Source organism: Macrotis lagotis, chromosome 2, assembly GCF_037893015.1.
Source record: "Macrotis lagotis isolate mMagLag1 chromosome 2, bilby.v1.9.chrom.fasta, whole genome shotgun sequence".
NCBI lineage: Eukaryota > Metazoa > Chordata > Mammalia > Peramelemorphia > Peramelidae > Macrotis > Macrotis lagotis.
Genome location: NC_133659.1, coordinates 146,642,631 through 146,666,111, shown reverse-complemented (window position 1 = coordinate 146,666,111; position 23,481 = coordinate 146,642,631). Strand labels below are relative to the sequence as shown.

The 23,481-nt window shown below is 34.8% G+C and overlaps 1 protein-coding gene across 3 annotated transcripts in view; it reads right to left on the bottom strand.

The window, feature by feature from the left end:
* Positions 1-23,481, bottom strand: part of ERO1B (endoplasmic reticulum oxidoreductase 1 beta) — a 65,312-nt gene that overhangs the window by 30,980 nt on the left and 10,851 nt on the right. For all 3 annotated transcript variants that reach the window (XM_074222959.1, XM_074222957.1, XM_074222958.1), the window contains exons 3-8: positions 20,073-20,156; positions 14,179-14,220; positions 10,812-10,894; positions 8,165-8,238; positions 3,812-3,932; positions 3,659-3,705 (exon numbers count right to left, since the gene is read on the bottom strand). In XM_074222959.1, coding sequence (XP_074079060.1) covers positions 3,659-3,705; positions 3,812-3,932; positions 8,165-8,238; positions 10,812-10,894; positions 14,179-14,220; positions 20,073-20,156 — 451 coding nt within the window. The remainder of the gene's footprint in view (positions 1-3,658; positions 3,706-3,811; positions 3,933-8,164; positions 8,239-10,811; positions 10,895-14,178; positions 14,221-20,072; positions 20,157-23,481) is intronic.

The window sequence follows — 23,481 nt, the reverse complement described above, 5'->3', positions numbered from 1 at the left end:
TATGTCCATTTAAACTATTTTATTTGCTATCATCTCTTTATTTGGCACTGTCAGTTTATGGTTTTGCTTTACACTTTTTTTCTTTAAAATATATATATTCAGAAGTCGTCCCCCCCTTTTTTTTCTTTAAAATATCATTCAGAAGTCCGCTGAAAGTTAGAGACTACAAGAGATGCTCTGGAAGCTATAAGTAAGAAGCATTAACTACTTAAGTTACTGCCCTGGTATAACATAGGTTAGATATCAGAGAGGCTCAGAAGACTTGAACAGACACGCACAGTAGTTAATTAAAAAAGATGATCAGAGGTCATAAACTCACCAAAGTCAATTAGCAGGACAAGAAAAATGAAGTTTATTGTGATTACACCTCGTCCTAGTACCTTTTTACTTTACCTCCCTTCCCTGATACCTTCTCTCTTTTACTGTTGTCTTGTCTCATTTCTTTTTCTATATAAAATGTCCTTCCCTAAAATGTCTTTGTCTCTTTGTTTCTGCTTCTTTCCTCCCTTTTCCAGGTTTCTTTTCTAGTTTCTTAACTGGTCATGATATGGAATGAAAATAAACTTTTTAGGATTTATTTATTGTATTTATTCAAAGTTTTACATTATTTATTCTTAATATTAAAAGCAAATAATTAAATATTTGTATTTAAGGAAAAAAGTTAATTAAGTTCCTTTTTTACTTTTTGAGACCATGACTGATTTCTACCCCTTTTCCCATGGGTCTGAACTAAAACCAGATTTCTCATCTCAAAAATAAAGCAAATTACAGATTTTCAAAGAGGTTTATTTGGAAGGTTAGGCTCTGAATTTGAAAAGACAGTAAAATGGGAAGACTATAAAGGAATAAAGGTGGTTGGATCCTAAGGCTTAAAATTCTACAGAGGAAGCCAGAACAGAAAATCCTCAAGTATGAAATTCTGAAGGCAATTCTGAAGAAGAGAAAAAGAGTTATCTGAAGAGACCAATACGTATGAAACAACGAATTTAAACTTTTTCAGCAGTAAGACAGTAGCAAGAGAAGGTAATGGAGGATGAATATAAAAACCACAGTACGGTCCAAGAATAGTGTGAGGAAAACTTGAGTTCTTAAAAAGCTGAGCCCACTAAGACAGAAAAGGTGTTCTTTTGCTACACTGAGGCATAAGAAAGACAAAGGACCATTGTTTGAAGTTGATGAAATAATGACAATAGAGAAGTAGCAAGACTACTCAAAATTTCTAACTATGCTTTCTATTCTCTCTTTAGCCTGGAAAGGATGAACAAAAGGGGTGTCTAGAGAGTAAAATCAGGGATACAGAAGGAGATAATGAACAGCACCAAATCCTCACCACATTGTACATATTCATCTTGCTAGGCCAATGGAGTTTTATTTCAATGAAGATATGACTACTTAAGACATTACTGGGAATAGCTGAAAGGTTATGAAGAACTGCTGAGATAACAAAAAACAAAAAAAGTACAAATGGCTCAATTTTCAAAAAATAGGATAGAGAATTCAAATTATAGAATACCGAGTTTGTCTTGCAAAAACCGGGAAAAAATTCAAATTATTATTGTGATCTTCTAGAAGGAATGCAGAGTTGGAAGATACAACTAATGTATTAGACCAAATTACTTTCTAAAAAGAGACTACCAAAAAAAAGAGAGCAAAAAAGAAGCATAGTTATATAGTGATTCATCAGAAAAAATTGTGGGAGCTTTAAGTGAAGTACAAACTCATAAGGAGTCAACAGTATATGGGAGACAAAAAAATTTAAAGCAATCCTAGATTGCACTGACAAGAAGAGCATCCACGGTAAAGAAAGGTTGGAGTCCTAGTGTGTTTTGCCCTGGATTATTGCAAAAGCCTTTTGATTGAATGTCAGTATCTCAAGTCTCTCCATTTCAGTCCATTCTCTATTTAGTTGTCAAATTTATTCTGAAGTACAGGTGTGACCATGTTGCCTCCCTTTTTAATAATTTCCAGTGGCTTCCTAGCCCTCCCACGATCAAATAGAAAAATACTCTTTATTTGTTTAAAGTCTTTCATAAACTAGACAGCTCCTATCTTTCCAGTTTTCTTAAGACCTTATTATTCCCATGGACTCTTGTGATCCAGGCAAAGTGGCATCTTTTCTATTTCTCCAACAAAATTCTCTACCTCCTGATCCCAGACTTTCACTAGCCATCTCCCAAGCTTAGGATTCTGTCCCTCCTCATCTCTATCTCCTGGTTTCCTTCAAGATAGCTAAAATCTCACCCTTTACTAGGTCTTCACCAATTTCTTCCTTCTAGTCATTTTTTCCCATTTATCTTGTATCTTGTTTATACATTGTCTTTCCTATGAGTTCATTAAGAACATGGATCATCCTTTAATCTCATTTCCACCTGTGGACTACTGAACTCATTTTTTGACAACACACTTTAAGGAAGGTCACTGACAATTTTGAGAGTTTCTAGGAAAGCAACTGGGATATGAAGACTGGTAGAAAAAATGAGAATGTTTTAGGAAGGAGTAGAGAAGTGACTGTTACATGAAAGAGGGCTGGATTTGAAGTTAGTGGACTCGGGTAATTTTGGGCAAGGTGCTTAACCTAAATGGGTCACTGTTTCCTCATCTATAAAGGATATTTGGAAAACTTTTTGAATGATTAAATGCTATTCCAAAGTGGAAAAGGATGGGAATGCTTTCTCTCATTGGAGATCTTTGAGCAAAATTTAAAGGACAATTATCAAAGGAAGGGTTAGAAGGGGCTCTCAATAATAAAGAAGTTAGACTTGACTTACAAATCTGAGGTTCTTTGAGAATAAGGAAAAGAGGCCAGGAAGGAGAACAGTTCCCTTCACAAATGAGTCCTTCTGCAAAAAAGACAATCTAAACACACACTTTTAAAGTACAAATCTTCAGCCTCCAGATGGCCCCATTCTAATGCTTCACTGTGGAAAGGGGACAACCCTGAGTTTACAAGGGCAGAATCAGCAGTATATAAACCTACAAGCCTTTCTCACATTGGAAAGCACTGTTCCAACAACAGACATAGCTTTCCATAGTCTCACTTAGAACAGGATGGTTACTTGAGTAATGTTTGGCTCATGAGAACTCATGAAATGGGAAGATAAAAAACCAAAAAAAATAACTTAGTCCTGGTGTGGTATCTTCTCCATAACAGTGGCACAGTTCAGAGAGGTAGAAAGTGCTAAGAATCATCTGATTTAAAAAACAATATAAAACAGCTCTCAGTCTTGTGGTGGCAATTCCTGCTTCTGCAGAAGAAGCAGCAGAAGAAAAGGAACAGAAGATGTTGAGAATTATCCAGTTGTTATAATAATTGCTATGTAATAACAGCTAGGTGACAAAGGATAGAACATGAAGCCTTAGATTCAATCTGGCCTCAGATGTGACCCTGAACATGTCACTTAACATCTGTCTACCTCAGTTTTTTCATCTTTAAAATATGGGATAATAGCACCTACATCACAGAGTTATTTTAAGGATAAAAACATTACTACAGATTACTTTTTGCAAACTTTAAGGTGCTACATAAATGCTAGTTATTATTTTATTACTATGTGTAAAATCCTCAGTTATTATTTTATCCATTTACTAAAAGGGTAAGATCAGTTTGAAGGTAGTCCTAAGTAAGTAGATGCAAATGTTTTAAAAAAAAAAAACCCACCCCAGCTAGGTGCCAATGGATTCAAAGGACGATATACAGATCGAGGCCTGAAAAAAAAGAAAGAAAATGAGTTTTAGGGGACAAGAGTGTCATTTTCAAAACACATATACATACTAATAATTACCCTCCCATTTCTTATCCCTTGACCATTACTTGAAACAATTTTCTTCATAGATGCTATTCCACACTCTCCATGCAGAGGGCCCTTTGTATCCTGTGTAACGCTCTGGGTTTAACAACAAGTCCACATACTGGGCAGCTGGAGATCTCTCATCTGAACAAGAAATAATTCTGAATTATAAGTCTCATCCCATTTATTGATTAAACTTAGTAACACAAAAAATACCAAACTATGTCAAAGGATGCTAAATATTTTTTACATATATATATATATATATATATATATATATATATATATATATATATATATAATGGGCCCAAAAATAGTAGCATCATATGAATAATTATGATATAGAAGCATACAGAAGCATACTTATAAAATTAGCATAACTTAATAAGGAAAAAAGTCACTATTTTCCTCTGAAATTATTTCATTATCATTCTTTTTAATTGTACATGTTCCCTCCTATTAAATTTTTTTTTTAATTTATGAATTTGGGGGGGCAGCTAGGTGGTGCAGTGGATAGAGCACTGGCCCTGGAGTCAGGAGTACCTGAGTTCAAATCCAGCCTCAGACAATAATTACCTAGCTGTGTGGCCTTGGGCAAGCCACTTAACCCCATTGCCTTGCAAAAAAAAAAATATGAATTTTAAGAATATAAACAAAAAAAGATCTATGGGAGGCAAAACCTACTTTAATATTTATATTTATATGTTACAAATCTTATGTTTTCTCCATTAAATGTATACATATCTGAATGATGATGATGGTTGACCTTTGCTCTTGAAGAAGGCCATGACATCAAGGGAGTTGATGTCATGACAAGCACATGAATTGAGTATGAGTGAGGAAGTGCTATGTTAGTCTTACTTCTCCTCCAGAATCATCTGGGTCCAGTGGCCAGATAAGAATCAAGACTAATGGAGATGGCCCTGGACTGTGAGGCAATCAGGGTTAAAGTGACTTGCCCATGGTCAAAAAGCTTGTAAAAATCAAGTGACAGGTCAGAAGTGAACTCCTATCCTCCTGACTCCAAGGCCAGTGCTGTATCCATTGCGCCACCTAGCTTCCCCTTTTTTTAGCCTACAGCATCCAGTATCCCAGGTCATCTCCCACCTAAGTGGGCCTCCCCATTTTTTTGTGGACACTGCCCATGCCAAGTCAAAAGTTAAATAAAAGATTTAGCTCATGGTTTCCAGAAGCTCAGAGGTCCTTCTAATGGAGGACTTATGACACAATAAATATAATAAAACCATATAGTATACTCATTGTTAGATTTATTTATATTTGGAGGTTAAATAAATTATCACTTATTTTACAACATATACAATAAGAACAAGGTGGGCATTATTATTTCTATTTCTAAAATTAGCACTTTAGGGAGAGTTTTCACTATATGTTAACAGATATAATATAAACACCTCCAAACTGTCAGGCAGGCACTGCCAAACTATAGAGAACAGTTTAAAAGTTAAAAAATAATAATTGTTCATCTTTAAAATACTTTTTATTGAACTGAAAAAACAGATTAAAACCTATTATGTGGTTTTTAAAAACAGTACAGATAACAAAATAAAATTTTAATGTTAAAACATAAAAAAGTCACCATTTTGTTTAATTTTCTTTGGAACATACTATTTAAGTATTTGTTAAATTTTACCACTCTAAGTCCTAAATCAAGTTTTTTTTTCTGTACTTAGCAGGCCTCTTTGCAAGCTGACATGTTTCATATGGAGGGCTTTCTTTAGATAAAATGCATGATAAATTTTATATCCATAAGCAAAACATGCACATATATAAATGTAATCTCACTTCTAAATTAACAAAAAAAAGGTTTTTTCCTAGTTTGAGGGGGAAAAGTTTAACCCTGATTCAAAGCTTAAGATAATACAAAGTTCATTTAAAATGTAGATTTAAATATAGATGAAAATCAGTTGACTATCATTTATGTAAATAATGTAACATTGTTTCTTGAACACAATCCTGGGTACATGCAAAGGTAGCAACAATCTTCCACCAAATCTGTGACATCTTTAAAATTTAGTTGGGCAATTAAATCCTAATATCCTATTTTATTCAAATATCTCTGACCAAACCATCTTACTTAGACTATTATATTTCTGACCAAACTTTATCCTCAAGTTCTGCTTTTAATAATAGCACCTTGTATTTGTCTCAGTTGAAATTTTGATCAGTTTTCTAAGGTTGCACAATTACTCATCGAAAGCATGTTCAATATATTCCGGTTTAAAAATCCAAAAAACAAAGTTTTGGAAAAGAAAGTGAAGCCACAGACTAGACTAGATAGCCACTGGGGTCTTTTCACAATGTAAAATTCTATGATTCTAGTTGCTAGAACGCAATAGTCCCTTATAGAAAAACTGGGTTATCATCTATGAACTAAATATATTTCTGAATGGTAATTCCTGGTAGACATATGATCCATTTGTATTATTTATGGTTCAATGTAAAGAAATGAGCCTTTCCTATTATGTTAAAAAATTTTTAAAGTGATGGAAACATCATATACGGTATTTATCTGTAGAAGAACTGAAAATTCAACTTAACATTTAACTGCATACTATGTAAAAGTTATTGTGCTATTTAAATAATAAAGATTCAAAAACAAAAATAAAATAATCCCTTTCCTCAAAAAACTTGTATTTTTAAGGGGAATACCAGGATAAGTAAATAAAAAGTGGTATTAGGAGGAGAGCACTACCTAGAGAATTAGGAAAGATTTCACGTAGAAAGTTAGAGAAACTATGAATTATAACAAGTAGACACAATCAATTCCGGGGACATATTATGCAAAGACTCAGAAAGAAATAGCTAGCTAGGTAGTTTCAAAAAAATGGAGATTGCATGAAGGAGAGCAATATTGGAAAGGAAGGAGGAGGTCAGACCATGAAGAGCTTCAAATGATGGGCTGAGGAGTTCGAGTCTTATCCTAGAGGCAACAGAGAGCAAATGAAGATTTCTGGGTAGGGGAGTGGACAGAAAGACAGACCTGTGACCATTATTATTAATTACAATTAACTGAAGAAGTTGGATGGCACCAGATAGAGCACAAGAATTTAGACACTTACTAGCTGTTGACAAGTCTCTTAGCCTCAATTTGTCTCAGTTTCCTCATCTGCAAAATGGGATAATAATAGCACACTACCAGGGTTGTTGGAAGGATCAATTAAGATAATAAATGTAAAGTACTTAGCATAAGTCTTAGCATAGAGGAAATAACCATATAAATGTTGACTACTGTATTTTAAAAACCAATGCAAGTTGTCAAAAAGGAAACAAGAAGATAATCAGTATTTCACTATATGTAAGACCAGACAGAATGAGAAACGGGGAAGTAATAAAAAATAATCTTTTAGCAATTATCTTTTTATTTTGAAAACTCAAGAGAAACAAAGTCAAGAACTAGCTTGGATGTGTAGGATATCACAGAAATATGATCATCTAAACATGTTCTTCTAAATTTCTTAGCAAAGAAAAAATAAAGTATTTCAATTCCTGAAAGAACTAAATGTTAAGAACATTTAGTGCTTCAACTGCTCACTATACTATTTAGGTATTTAACAGAACATACCCATAATGATGTTTTTATTATATCTAATATAATTCTCTAGCATTCTTCTTTACTAAACTATTTGAAACACTTCATATACATATAACATACTGTAATCTTACAAATATGCTACCAATTGACTCTTATGTTTTATACTGAAATTAATCCTTTTCTCTTTCCCATTTAAAATCACATCAGAAGCTCTCTGTGACTATTCATTTGCCCAGTCATAGTCACAATCCTTGACTAAAGTTCTATCATATTGATGCCTCAAGAAACTGTTAAGGAGACCTGAATTTCAGTTTCCTTTTACCCTTTAGAAAATGCTGGAAGAAGTGACAGAGACTTCACAGCAAGCTGAATTCACATAATGTGGATTTTATTTAAAACACATCGTATTTTATTTTTGTTTTGTTAAATATTTCCCAATTAAATTTCACTTAGGTTCAGGCATCACTGAGCCTGAAGTGATTCAATGTGTTTGACAACTCAGATATTGGGAATGTGGACAGAGACTAGACCTGTGACTTCAAGGGTATACAGAAATGTCAGATGAAGAAACTTATTCTACCAATACAATTTGGCACCTTCACTGAATTTTACTGTCAAGAGATATGCCTAGGGTAATTAGAGGTTAAGTGCCTTATCAGGTTAAATCAGCTATTAAGGATCAAAGGTGAGATTTGAATCCAAGTTTTCCTGGCTCTGAGAACAGTACTCTATCTACTACAGCAGAAGACCCCTCCTTTTTAACCACTTACTTTCTAAAATAAAAATTTAATTTGATATAATTTAAATAGGCCTATTTTATTACCATCAAGTTCACAAAAGTGGTCCTGTGAATCATCGTATCTTGCCCAATCAATGAAAGCTTCTTTACTTTGATTACTGCAGGGGGAAAAAAAAAATCAAAAGAAAAATGATTAAATTTAGATTTGAAAGTTTCCTTGTCTCAATATCAAATGTGAGTAAAATTAATTCCAAAAAGTAATTTCAAGCTACAAATCCATCCATTCGTTGGCTATGATAAGCTTAAGGAATAATAATGTATTTTACATGAAAAATCATCCAGTAATAAAATTTGTATAACATAAAAAAATTCTAGTAAAGAGCTACAATAAAAATATCACTAATATCAATCAAATAATTTATTTTAATTGGCAGACCATTTTATAACAAATATACACACACAACTCCTACCTGTCTATCTAGTCCTCAATCTCCCTTTTTAGCTCATCAACCTTACCCGTAAATGTGGGTATTTCTCCAAGGTTTTATTCTAGACCTAGACCCCCTTCTTTCTTCTCTATTGTGGAAATTCTATACTCAGAAACCCCCATATGTTTTATTATCATTTTTATGCAGATCACTCAAAAGGTATCCAACCTTAGTCTCTCCCCTGGGCTTCAGTCGACTAGTTATCTAATAGACACTACACAAATGGGTATATCAGAAATATCTTAAACTCATTTTAAGAAGTTTAAACTCATTACTTTTGCCCCCAAGTCTAGACTTTTTCAAACTTCTTTTTCTATTGGTGGCATCATTATTCTTCTAGTACCATAATCCTATACTTCTCATTCCCCCTCCCCACACAGCTTACAAATATGTAACTATACTACACAATAAACTTGAGTGGATTACTATTGCTTCAGGATGAAATGAAAATTCCTTTATTTAGCTTTTTAGGTTCTATACAACCTAGTCTTAATTGTCCATCTTTAATGGACAGCTACCATATTCTACAATCTACCAAAACTGCTTTTCTCTGTTCTTCATTTGTGACATTATCTTCCATCTAAATATTTTTTCTTACTATTTCCGTCCATACTTGGAATGTACTCTCCTTACCTCCTTTTCTGAATCCAGCTTTTCCTTTAAGATTCATCTTAAATGATCACAGAAAATATTCTGTAAGAATCCCTCTCACTTTCCTACAAAACTACCTGGTATGTAAGCTCTTTGTATATATGTATTTACTAACTTTATATTTATACTGCATATATCTTTAAATGTACTCATCTATCCAACTAGAATTTAAGTTTATTTAGAGAAGAGAGTCTTTGTACCTAATAGTGCCTAATGCCTTGACTCCTTGAACCTCCTTTCCCAATATATCTAATCATTTGACAAATCTTGCTGTTTTTACTTCTGCAATTTTTCTCATCTGACTTCTTTCTATTCACAATACCACATTTGTTCAGGACCTCATTCTCTCTCATCAGTATTACTGCAACAGCCTTCTAACTGGTCTCCAGCCTTTAGTCTCAAATCTATTCTAGAATACTGTACATACTGCTAAAGGAATTTTCCTTAGATGTAGATATGACCAATGGCTCCCTACTGCCCCTAGGATAAGTTAAACATTCCTCCACTTAGCTTCTGAAACATTTCCTAACCTGGCCTCAACCTCTTTTTAGTCTTACTGGCCATTACTTCCCTCTCCACATTATCACAACAGCTAAAGTAGCCTTCCCTTTGTTTCTCATCTATATCACTCATATCCTCATATCAATACCTCTACAGGCTATAAATGCATGCTCTCCACACCTCTGCCTCAAAGTGGTCTTCCTCTTCTTTTAAGATTAAGCTAAAGCATCACCTCTTCTATGAAGCCTCATCTTATGCCTTGAGATGTGAGTGTATCACTCCCAAACAACCTTGTGTCCATTTATATTTCTTCTTCATATACTTTTATATGTGCTTGGTTTCTTTCCATTAGAAAGCAAGCCCTTAATATTTGGAGTCCTAGTACTCATCACAGCTCCCGGGAACCTTGCAAACACTTAAATGCTTTTTGAATGTTCTATTTTTTGGTGTTCTGCTAATTCTCAATACCAATGACTTAATGCCTCAAAATTTAACAACTGTTTACTAGTCTTTTCTTCCATTTTACTTGCTAAAGCTCTCTTGCTAATTTGCCAAATTGTTCCATTTGTGAACTGAGGACCCTTCTAACCTGGCTAGCCTCTCTAGCCACTGATGAGAAGAGACCCTGAGCTAGGCTACTGCTGCCACCTACTGGTCCCAGTGAAAATGGCAGGTTCCCTCAGGTCCCCTCTGGACCTTCAAACTATACATGTATGTATGGACATGTATACATACAGTCATACACTCACATACACACAGGCAAATCAAAGAAAGCTGTTATGAAGTATCTGTAACCTCTCCTATCATTTTTTTTAGGCTTTTTCAAGGAAAATGAGGTTAAGTGGCTTGCCCAAGGCCACACAGCTAGGTAATTATTAAGTGTCTGAGACCAGATTTGAACCCATGTACTCCTGACTCCAGGGGCAGTGCTTTATCCACTGAGCCACCTAGCTGCCCCATCTCCTATCATTCTTAAGTGTTAATTGGAACTTTAGTGGGAACCTTAATTAGAGCTTGACAAAACTTGTATATCATCATAAGAGAAAACAGATTTCTTATATAAAAAGTAATGCTACTTAAATACGACTTGCCTCAATGTGCTGTTAATTGCTCCCAGCTTGTTAGCTTGTTCACAGTCTTCTATTTCTTTGGTATTATTTACTGCTTTTGAATACTGCAATAAAATTCACAGATAAATCTAACAATGATTGTTACTTAACATTTTAAACAAATTTAAAATATAGTCAAGCAGAATAAATTTGCTGTGTGCAGAATGATGAGTTTAGTATCATCCTATAAGTAAAACATCATAACATACTTGCAAGAGAATATAACCTGCCAATGGACAGACTTTATCTTGCTAATCCTGTATGCCTAATTTTAAAAGTAAATATTCACACATTACAAAATTGAGGACTACTTTGGAAGAAAAAAAAATTAAATGCCCTGAAACTAGGTAGTCCATGTGGAAAATAGAAAATAAGTAAATAGCTAGAAATTCAAATAAAATCTATACATTACATTCAACTTGCTCAAAAGATATTGACAATTATTTACTATTGATAACAACTTAAACTTGGAAATGACAAGTTATTTTCAATAGATACTAACCTAAATCTGCATGACAGGGATTACTTACTGAGTTGGCATGGTCTACAATTTTTTTCCAGTAATAAGTGGTTAGCAATGAATTCACCAAAGAACAGTAATACCAGAAAGTCAAGCCTAAGTAATTTCAAAAGCTTATACTATACTTAAGGAATTATACTATATTATACTTAAGGAATTATACTATATTATACTTAAGGAAATAAGGCAAACAGCACATTACTTGCACTAAATATGACTATTGCTTATAAAGAGTTAAGTTTTCTGGGACAGAATTACTCTTCTTTAAAAATCTTAATATTTCACTTTTTACTCATTAACATGCAAAAACAATATTTCAAATTTTGAGTTTCAAATTCATTCCTTCCCTCCCCCTCCCCTCACTGAGAAGGCAAGTAATTTGACAAAGGTTCTACATGTGCAGTCTACATGAAAATGCATTTCCATGTAAGTCATTCTGTGAAAGTTTCTAAGAAAAATAAAGAAAAGCAAAGAAAAAAACTATTTTCAGTCTTCTTTCAGGCTCTGGAGCTATTTCTCTGGAGATGGTCACACTACCATTCACCTTAATTAAGTGCTACAGAATTGTCTATAATGAATAACATAGCTATTCTCAGCAATGCAATTTATGATGGAATATCATACAATATTGCTTTTAATGTGTACAATGTTCTTTTGGTTCTACTCATTTCACTTTGTATCAGACCATATGTGTTTTTCCATGTTTTTTGAACCTGGTCATCATTTCATAAAGCATAACAGTTCTCATCACAATCGCATATAGCAACTTCTTCAGTTATTTCTCCAAACCCCCTAAATTTGCAATTCTTTGCCACCACTAAAAGAGATGCTTATTTTTTGAACTCATAGGCCCTTTCCTTTTTGTTTTTTTAATCCCTTTGGGAAACAGACCTAGTAGTGGCACTGCTAGGTCAAAGGGTATGAAAAGACCTCTGAGCTCGGTTCAGATTTTTCTCTAGAATGGCTGAATCAGTATACAAATTCATCAATAATACATTAGTATTAATTTTCTCATATCCCCTTCTAATATTTGTCATTGTCCTTTTCTATTTTTCCTTTTGTTCTACTCCTTTCACCCCACCCATTCTCAAATGTGTTTTGCTTCTGACTCTTACCTCACCCCAAACTATCCTCTCCTTCCTATATTCTCCTCCTGTATACGATAGAGTTCTATACCCAATTGAGTGTGTATAGTACTCCTTCTCTGAATCAATTACCATGAAATTAAGGTTTATGTACTCTCCTTACTACCTTTCCCCCCTTCCACTGTAAAATCTTGTTTAGGTTTGTCAGATAATGTCCCATTCTACCTCTCCCTTTACCCTTCCTTTCTCAAGTGCATTCTTCTTTAGCCTTCCTTAATTTTATTTTTCTATATTATCATAACATCATTTTCAATTCATATCTCAGTATTCTGTCTATGCATACTACTCTAACTGCCCTAATAATGAGAAAGCTTTTAGGAGTTATAAATATAATTTTCCTATACAGGAATATATGATGATTTCTCTTTCTTGTTTATCTTTTTATGCTTCTTTTTTATCTTGTATTTGAAAATAAAATTTTCTATTCAGCTTAGGTCTTTTTATCAGGCACACTTGAACATTTTTTATTTCACTGAATACTCAGTTTTGCTGGGTAGGTGATCTTGTAATTCTAGCTCTTCTGCCCTCTGGAATATCATATTCCAAAAGATCTTTTAATATAGAAGCTGTTAAATCTTGTGTCATCCTAACTCTGGCTCCATAATAATTGATTTGTTTCTTTTTAGCTGATTGCAATATTTTCTCTTTGATCTGAAAGATCTAAAATTTGATTATAATATTTCTAGGATTTTCATTTTGGAATCTCTTTCAGGAGGTGATCCATGAATTCTTTCAATTTCTATTTTACCCTCTGGTTCTAGAATATCAAGGCAGTTTTCTCCTTGATAATTTCTTGAAAAAAAATGTCTAGGTTCTTCTTCTGATCATGATTTGCAAGTAGTTTCAATTCTCTTTTGAAACTGCTTTTCCAATGAGATATTTCACATTGTCATTTGCTTTTTCACTGAGATAGTTCACATTGTCTTCTATTTTTTTCATTCTTTTGACTTTGATAATTTGATTACCTTGTCCAATTCTAACTTTTAAGGAATTATTTTCTTCAGTGAGTTTTTGTACCTCCTTTCTATTTGGCCAATTCAATTTTTTAGGAGAGTTCTTATCTTTATCTTATACCATTTGATCAATTTGGCTTTTCAAGGCATTCTGTCAAAAAGGTTTAGGGCTTTTTCAAGATGTATATCTAGGGATAGTTTTCTCGTCTGTCTCTGTCTCTTGTCTGTCTGTCTGTCTCCGTCTCTGTCTCTCTCTCCGGACCCAATATCCAATCCCCTTGCTATTTGTGAGCTGAGAGGTCTGGAAACTGCCACTGAATCAGTCATCTCAAGGCCTCTCATGGTTTCCTGGGGCCCAGTCTGTGACCCCCCCGCCCCAGATTGCACTCCTCTCTCACCCTGGCAACTGTCTTGGTTCTTGTCTTGGGCTGGAAATTGTTTCACTCCATCTTTTTTAAAGGTTCACTAGAATTTATTTAGAATCATTTAAAGGTGTTTGGAGAAGTTTGGGAGAAGATGTATGTGAGTCACTGCCTTTACTCAGACAGATTTACTCTAGCTGAAATCCTATGGTTTGTAGAAGTCAGTCCCTGTAAATGAAACAAAATTTCTCTCTACTCTCTATTAACTCTGTAAATTCCAAAAACTATCACTATTAAGATAAATAGATAAGTAATAAGATTTTACTTAATCAAAACGCTGTATTAGTTCAGAAAAGAAAATGTACGTACCTTATTAGCACTCCCAGCTTTAATTCCCATTGGAACTTTGCTCTTAAAAGTAAAGAAAAACAGAAGTATATTCAATTCTTACATATTTTCAAAAATATATATTGGTTCAACTTTTCAATTCTATCTGATCCTAAATTCACAAAGCTCTTTTCTTCAATAAGTGATGGGGGAGAGGGAGGTGTCTAATCAGGAACATGGTGACTTGCCAAGAACTCCAATTCAAGGGAAAGACTCTTGAGAGGTACAAATTTAGAACCAAGCAAGAAGTAATGTAGTTCTAATGGGAAATACAGAAAAGGGTTTCAGTACCAACTTCAAGCCCTGTCTGAATGAGACCTGAAAAGAGTATCACCATAAAAAAGTATTACAGTGACAGGTGTGCTCAAGACACAAACCCAAAAGAAGTGAGTAACTCCAAAACAACTATAAAGAAAAATACAGCTTGGGCACAAAATCAACTAAAATTCTAGAAAAGTATAAAACAAGAGTTGCTATTGGGTTTTTTAACAAAGATTTTTATAAATGAAATGAGAAATGAGAGGGCTGGAGGAAAAAACTGGAAAAAATGTTTAAGTCGTGGAAGAAAGAACTGGAATTCTAAAGGAAATTAAGAGATTGGTACAAGAGGTACAAAACCTTGCCCAAGCAGCAAACTCCTTGAATATTAGAATGGACCAAAGAGAAGCCTATGACTTTATGAGACAATAAGAAATAGTTATACAAAGTCAAAAAAAAAGAATATTTCATAGCAAAAATAGCTTGTTGAGAAAAAAAAATTTAACAATCATTGACTGGACTACCTGAAAGCCATGATCCAAAAATAAAATCTACATATAGTTTAAGAAATCTTCAAGAACACCTGACTAGATCCTAGAATCAAGAGGGAAACATATGAAATACCTTGTTAAAAAGTTACCTACTAATTTTAGACACTCTCTCCAATCAAAAAACTAACTAGTTTCTGAACTCTGTGACTTGTATGAATCCTTTAATCCTTCCATCATCATCTAAATGAGAGATTCTAGGTTAACAACATATAGGTACATGGGATGGGAAAATGATCGTATACACTAAATCTTGTCAAAGAACTATGGAGGGGCGGCTAGGTGGTGCAGTGGATAAAGCACCAGCCCTGGAGTCAGGAGTACATGGGTTCAAATCCAGTCTCAGACACTTAATAATGACTTAGCTGTGTGGCCTTGGGGCAAGCCACTTAACCCCATTTGCCTTGGAAAAAACCTAAAAAAAAAAACCTAAAAAAAATATAAAGTCAAAGAACTATGGAGGGGCAGCTGGGTGGTGTAGTGGCTAGAACATCAGCCCTAGTCAGGAGGACCAGAGTTCAAACCTGGGCTCAGACACTTAATAATTGCCTAGCTATGTGACCTTGGGTAAGTCACTTAACCCCATTGCCTTAAATAAAAAAATTTTTTTAAAAGATTGTTTCAAAAAAAAGAACTATGGAGAATGTTTGAGAAATAAATATGCTAATTGCAATTAAGCTCTTATTTCTTTCTTATGTGAATATACTCGAAAGATTGAAAAGCTCTTACCTAAAGTGACCTTTTCTCAAATCACTCAATAGTCTGGTACACTCAGACATTCTCTCTCACCATTAAAGAGAGATCTAGGGGCAGCTAGGTGGCACAGTGGATAAAGCACCGGCCCTGGAGTCAGGAGTACCTGGGCTCAAATCCGGTCTCAAGACACTTAATAATTACCTAGCTGTGTGGCCTTGGGCAAGCCACTTAACCCCATTTGCCTTGCAAAAAAAAAAATGAGATCTAATGCCAACCACATGGTCACCTATTGAAGGATATCTCAGTCTCCCATCACCACCAAGAGACAACTTCACAGAGAAAGTTATTATTCTGCCTGGAATCATCCCTGGGCAACTAGGTGGTTCATAAGATAGAAAACTGGGTTTGGAGTCAGGAAGACCTGAGATATAATCTGACCTCAGACATTTAGTAGCTGTGTGCCCCTGGGAAAGTAAATACATTTCTTGTTGCCTCAACTATAAAATGGGGAGAATATCTATTTTCCAGAGTTATTGGGAACATAGTAGGCATGTTTACAGGCAGCAAAGAAGCTGCAGGAAGACAGGGAGAGAATGAAATTAAGTGAGGGAATGGTGATGATAAAATGAGTAAATTGCTGAAGGAGGGATGGAACAGAATCACTTCTGTGTATAAAAAGGTTTTACTTGGGGTGGCTAGGTGGTGCAATGGATAGAGCACCGGCCCTAGAGTCAGGAGTACCTGAGTTCCAATCTGGCCTCAAGACACTTAATAATTGCCTAGCTGTGTGGCCCTGGGCAAGCCACTTAAGCCCATTGCCTTGCAAAAACTGGAAAGAAAAAAGTTTTACTAGGCAAGAAGTGCCTAGTGGGAAACAGTGATTGAGGACATGAAAATGGCATAAGGTATTTAGATGATGTAAGACGAGGAGAGTAGTTGGGAGGCACCAAAGTGCGCAAAGTGTCCAGCCTGGAGTCAGGAAGGTTCATCTTCATGAGTTCAAATCTGGCCTCAGACATGTCCAGTCACACAGCTAGGAAAAGTCACTGAACCCTGTTTTCCTCAGTTTTCTCATTTGTAAAACAAGTTAGAAAAAGGATATGGCAAACCACTCCTGTGTCTTTGCCAAGAAAACACCAAATGGGGTCAGAAAGTGTCAGACATGAGTGAAATGCCTGAATGGCAGGATGAGGAGGGAGAAAGAACTCTGGGCAAATGGCCTAATTTTTTTCAGTAAAGTACAAGGTCAGGTTCTTAGCTCAGAAGATTAGGGAAGAGAAACTGGAAAGTTTGAGGAAGAATAAAAAGGTTTGGAAGAGCAATGTAATTAATGAGACAGTTATCAATTAGGGAGATAAAAGGATTGCTGTACTGCAGGGATGGTCCGGTTGAAATCACATAACAAACTTATGGTAGACTCAGTAACAGTTTAGGTTCAGAGGTCATGGTGAACATGAACAACAGGATTTAGAGCTGCAAGACAGAGGTGAAAAGACAGATTCTGATGAGAGAAAGAAATTTCAGAGTTCAAAAATGGGGAACTCTGAGTGCTCAAAAAACTTCTGAGTGTCCCCTTAGTTTCCTCTTTTCAGATCTCAGAGGGAAGAAGGAAATTAAGATTTATAATCACTGCACCTGAACCTGAAATTAATTCAGAGAATTCTCTTAAGTTTGAACAGTCCAGATCCCTAGATAAGCATTTGTAACACCACAAGTCTGTAGGAATACAGTTGTAAAGGACCAATAACCTCAAAGAGAGTCCCTAGTTTAGTGTGACAATTAGAGAACTGAATTTCCAGTCAAACAGGAAAAAAACGAAGAAATCTTGTTTGGTGATTGTTCTGGGACTGAACCCAATGACAATGAGAGTTTTTTTACCTTCTCTGGGCAAAAACCAATGTGGGAGCTAATTAGAGAAAGACCTTAGGGGGAGCTCAGCTAAAAATAACTAAAGAAGATGGTCACAGAGAACAACACTTAGAGATTCCTTCTGGGAACAAGTGCAAAAGGAGGAAGAAAAGGGAAAGATGAGGGAACAAGCAATTTTAAGTTTTATCACATGCCTTCTGCCATTTTCTTGCCCTGAAACCCTGTTTCATATGAAGGCAAGCAAATACATGTGATACAAATATCATCTCACTGAATCCTCAAAACAATCCTAGGAGGTAGGTGATATTATTATCTTCATATTTCAAATGAGGAAAATGGAGACAAAGCTAAAGTGTCAGGTCCATACTTAAAGGCCTATGACAAAGACTTTGGGGGGTTTTTTTAGGATTTGGCAAGGCAAATGGCTTGCCCAAGGCCACACAGCTAGGTAATTTTTAAATGTCTGAGACCAGATTTGAAGTCAGGTCCTCCTGACTCCAGGGCCGGTGCTCTATCCACTGTGCCACCTAGCTGCCCCTATGACAAAGACTTTGAGGTCACACAGTAACTTCTGTTATAATAAAGTACTGAATTAAAACTTTTAAACAAGAAAAGGAGACAGGTCAGTCCAACCACAAGAATGAGGAATGAGAGATGCACACTGTAATATACTGATACCTCCAAGTTATTCAAAGAATGAGAAGATATCCAGTGCTATGGAAGATTTATGAAAAGTTAAATACAAGAATCTAATAGAATGGGTAAGGGTAAAGAAGTAACAATCTTAAGAGGTGGAGGAGGGGTCTAGATTGATGGAATCACAGAGCTACCCATGTAAAGTGCTGCATGGATTCTAATCTGCTTTATGGCATGATAAATCAATAAATTAAAATGCTAAACATTAAGATCTACAGTATTCTCTGATTCTTGGTCATGGATTTAGGTTTCTGATCATCCCTAACCCATTTGAGGGAGATGAAACTAATAATTAAAATAAAATCTCTAGATTATCTATGTACTTCATTTATGTATGGCAAAGTGGCTAAAATATCAGAATATTAGATTTGAAATCAGAAAGACATGCCTCAGGTAACTGTGTGATCCTGGATAAATCCTTACCCTCCATGCCTCAATTTCCTCATTTGAAAAAACAAAGGGGGACTGAACTCAATGGCTTCTAAGCTCTAAATCTATGATCCATGGTGCCCTTGTTATCCAATAGTGTGAAAAGTAGAGAGCAGAATGTAAACTTCAAAATAAAATGACCTTAATTATTTAAGTCTGGTAATTTTTCTTTGTATCACAAAAAGTAAATTCTGGCTTCATTGCATCATGAAAATAAGCAACAATAAAATTATTTTCTAAACAGAGTAAACCAAAACAAAAATTTCCATAATTATTTAAACAACCAACAACATTTTTAAATGTTTTAAAAATATCTAAATATTGAGAAGAAATATCCCATTAGGTATCTATTTTTTTATATTATTTATTTAAGGCAATGGAGTTAAGAGTGACTTGCCCAAAGTCACACCGCTAGGCAATTATTAAGTGTGTGGGGTCAAATCTGAACTCAGGTCCTCTTGACTCCAGGGCTGGTGCTCTATCCACTCTGCCACCCAGCTGCCTCCAGGATCTACTTTTAATAAGAGGCAGACAAGAAGATTAACCACATGAATAACTCGGAAAAACATCTTCCAAATAACTCTTGAGGAAAGAATTGGAGGTAATAAATTTTCAAAGTGGTTTCCCCACACCCTTAGTGAATAGTTATATTAATCTTAAGGTCTTTTTCCTATTTTTATGGAGAACAAAACATATCTGAAAGAGAGGTGCAGAAAGGAGAAAGTGATATAAAATTATATCTTTTAGCTATTTAGAATTGAGGGAAAAGAAATTACTGGTTTATGATAGATAAGGAAAGGCAAACTCAAAATTATTTGTTCTTAATTATCTTGTATTAGTACTTTAGTAAACATTTTAGATGCTCTTATCCTAAAATGCCAATATATAAAATTAATTCCAAATCTCTTTTCAGAATTGAACACAAGAATCAGGTGTCATAATTGAATTATTTCTTTTGTATATAAAATACATTAACTTTAGTTCATGAAGGTAACATAGCCAAAATAATTACTTAAATTCTCAGATGAGCAGTTAGCTTCTCTGTTTTGAGAACTACACTACACTCCCAATTCAACAGCTAATAAAAATATCTGTCTCTCTTTTTTACAAGGCAGAAAAGGAAAATATATGAAACTAGGTGGTACAGTGGATAGAGCACCAGTCCTGGAGTCAGGAAGACCTGAGTTCAAATTTGAACTCAGACACTTAATAATTACCTAGCTGTGTGAACTTGGGTAAGACTCTTAATCCCATTGCCTTGCAAGAAAAAAAAAATATCAACACAAGAAATATAAGGCAAAAGATTCAGGCCTATTGGATATAAAAACTAGAGCTTTTTCTATATGGAAGACAAGTCTTTATTTCCACTTGGTTTTATACCTCTGGGCATGGTTCCACATGACAGTCTTTTATAGAACATTGGCCATCTTCTGCCCAGAAAGGGCATGGTCTCATTAAATTAACCTTTAAAAAATAAAAAAAACAAAGAGAATAGAAAATATTAGTCAAAGAACAAAAAGCACACACCAAATTAAATTCACAAGTCTTATTCAAAACAATACCCGATTTAAAAATAGTTTAGCCTTCTTTAATAAACATGTAGTAAAGAAAATATAGTTAATACAGAATATTTCCCCTTTGTATTTTTCAAAACAATACACTAAGCCAAAACTCTGAAACTCATCACAGTGTGTAGATAATCCTATGTTCTCAGTAGAGACAAAATTCTGGCAGGTCCTATCATGTTAGGAAAAAATTTGAGTATGGCTCCAAGAAAAGATTTTTGTTTTCTGAGGTCCAACCTGAAAAATTATAGAGAAGTATATATCACCAGTAAAACATCTAGCTGATCTTGATTTTTTTTTTAGACATGAATACCCATGAAACTAAGAAAAATATAAAACAGCCATCAATCTGTATGGTTCTTTTCTGATTTTATATTAATAGTGATAAAGTGTAAGAAATGGGGATGGAGGGGTATTATGGATCCCCACATTAATTTTTAGACCATCAACAAAGCAATGTGACTGCCAATAACCTAAATCTAACGTTTTTGTTCAGTGACTAATGAGTGTAAATACTGTATTATTGGAGGGAATGAATTATAAACAATTTTTTTTAACTTTATAAAGGTTTTATTTATTTTGAGTTTTACAATTTTTCCCCTAATCTTGCTTCCCACCCCACCCCCAACCACAGAAGGCAGTCTATTAGTCTTTACAATGTTTCCATGGTATACACTGATCTAAGCTGAATGTGATGAGAAAGAAATTGTATCCTTAAGGAAGAAAAATAAAGTATGAGATATAGAAGAATTACATAATAAGAAAACATTGCTTTAAATTCAAGGTAATAATCCTTAGTCTTTGTTCAAACTCCACAATTCTTTCTCAGGATACAGACGGCATTCTTCATTACAGATACCCCAAAATTGTGCCTGACTGTTGCCCTGTTGGTATAAGCAAGTCCATTAAGGTTGATCATCACCCCCATGTTGCTGTTAGAGTGTACAATGTTCTGGTTCTGCTCATCTCACTCAGTATCAGTTCATGCAAATCTTTCCAGGCTTCCCTGAATTCTCATCCCTTCTGATTTCTAAAAGAACAATAGTGTTCCATCACATACACATACCAGTTTGTTAAGTCATTCTCCAATTGATGGACATTCCCTCAGTTTCCATTTCTTTGCCACCACAGAGATAAACAAAATTTTGAGAAAAAAATTACAATCAAATGAAAGGATGGGACCCCTTGAAGCAAAGAAATGTGTTCAAAAAGCAAAGAAATGTGTTGACAAAATGTAATTGTACTCCCACAGGAAATTAGGAAGCATTATTTCAAGGAATTTTTTTGGTCATCAAATAATACTAAAAGTATTTTTTTAAACTATCATGAGAACAGCTGAAATGTAATCACTTTCAGTTGATAAGATGAAATGGTAGAGAAATCTATAAAGAACTTGGTGAGACTATCCAAATAAAAATACATACACATTCATACACACTCTGACACTTGGTGACATCAGTACAAAATTAGGAATAGGTGAGAATGGGGAGAAAACATAGGAAAGAAAGGTTCTGTAAGAAGAAAGGTCAAAGATTTGCACATTATGAAAAGTTCTACATTGCTATATCATAGTTATGGCAAGTATAAAAGAGTGCCATAAAGCAATAGATTATAATTTAACAGTTAGAAAGGACTTTTTATTAATGTGGGACTTGTACCTGAGTCATATTTTTGTGTACAATAAGAATACCAATTCCTCAAAAATTCCAAGTTAATTTTTAAAAGAAAGAATAATGAGAAAAAATAAGGTATATAACTTTAAATGATTTAACCCTGAACTATTTCAACAACTGAAAATCAAAAAAAGATAAAAGAAACAAAATGACATCAACACTGACCATAACAACTTTGTCCATAACAAGTTTAACCAATGTTTAACACTCCAACTCTCAACTTTAAGTTTTTTCACTGGCTGCTTCCCATATCTAGGCCTTGATCCCTCCTCATCTCTGCTTCCTAGCTCTATCTAAGTCTTAACTAAAGTCCCTTCTTCTCTAAGAGGCCTTTCCAAGTCCTCCTCAATCTTAGTGCCTTCCCTGACACTACATTATATGTAGTTATATATGCTCAGTTAGTGATATGCTGTCTCCTCCATTTGACTGTGAGCTCCTTGTGGTCAGGGCCTGTCTTTTTCCTTTCTTTGTATGTCCAGCACTTAGCACAGTGCCAAGTAGGTACTCAATAAATGTTTTTGTTGACTGATTGAATAATGTCCACTAAGGATAAAAGATATCTTGGACTAGGTTTCAAAGGGGATTAAAAGGAGTTTATAGTTGGTTCTATAGTAATACCTTACTCAGTAAAGGAGGAAGGTGGTCAGACCTGTGCTTTAAGAAATCACTTTTGGCAGCTCTATGGATGATGGACCAGAGAGATTTGAAGTAAGGTAACCAATGAGGAGTCTATTGCAATAGTCTATGCAAGAAATGATAAGGGTATAAACAAGGATAGTAGGCATGAGAAGATGGTCCCATGGGTGGAGACTACGCCAAATGACTATTTTTGAGTTTGTCTTCCTCTTTCAGAAAGACAGCTGCCCTGTGAACGGGCAGAAGAGAAACCCCTTGAGCCAACCCCCAGAAGCTTTCATTCCAGAACAGAGCATAGTCCAAGACCTGAATTCTAATCTAAGCTCTGTTACTTACTACCTGAGAGAAGTTGTGTTCTTAGAGAAGTTGTGTAATTCTCTGTACCCATTTCATTCTATGTAAAAAATGAGGATTTGACCAAATGACCTCTGAGAACCCTTCCAGAGCTGTGGATTCTATGATCTAGTATAACCATGTACAAGCTGGAAGCAATGAACCAAAGAAAATAACTTGAGATCTGGAGAGGAAGAGAAGGGACACATGAACTACAATCTTTTAAGGAGGAAGTCTGGTGGTTGGGTGGTATCAGACAGAGATCTTCCCAGGCTTCCTGATTAGAAGGAGAAGTGAAAAGAATAATCTTCCAAGACATATATTACCTTTCATGTATGAAGTCTTTAACAGGAGAATTATATTTAAATTTTAATTTAATTAATTGCCTTAGTACCTAAAATAGTTAGTCCTCTATTTTAATAGTTGCTTTGGCCTATAAAAATGTTATTCTGTATATATAAAAAGGTGATGTAAGAACTAACATACAGAAAATGCATAAGAAAAAAGATGAGAGGGCGGCTAGGTGGCATAGTGGATAAAGCACCGGCCCTGGAGTCAGGAGTACCTGGGCTCAAATCCGGT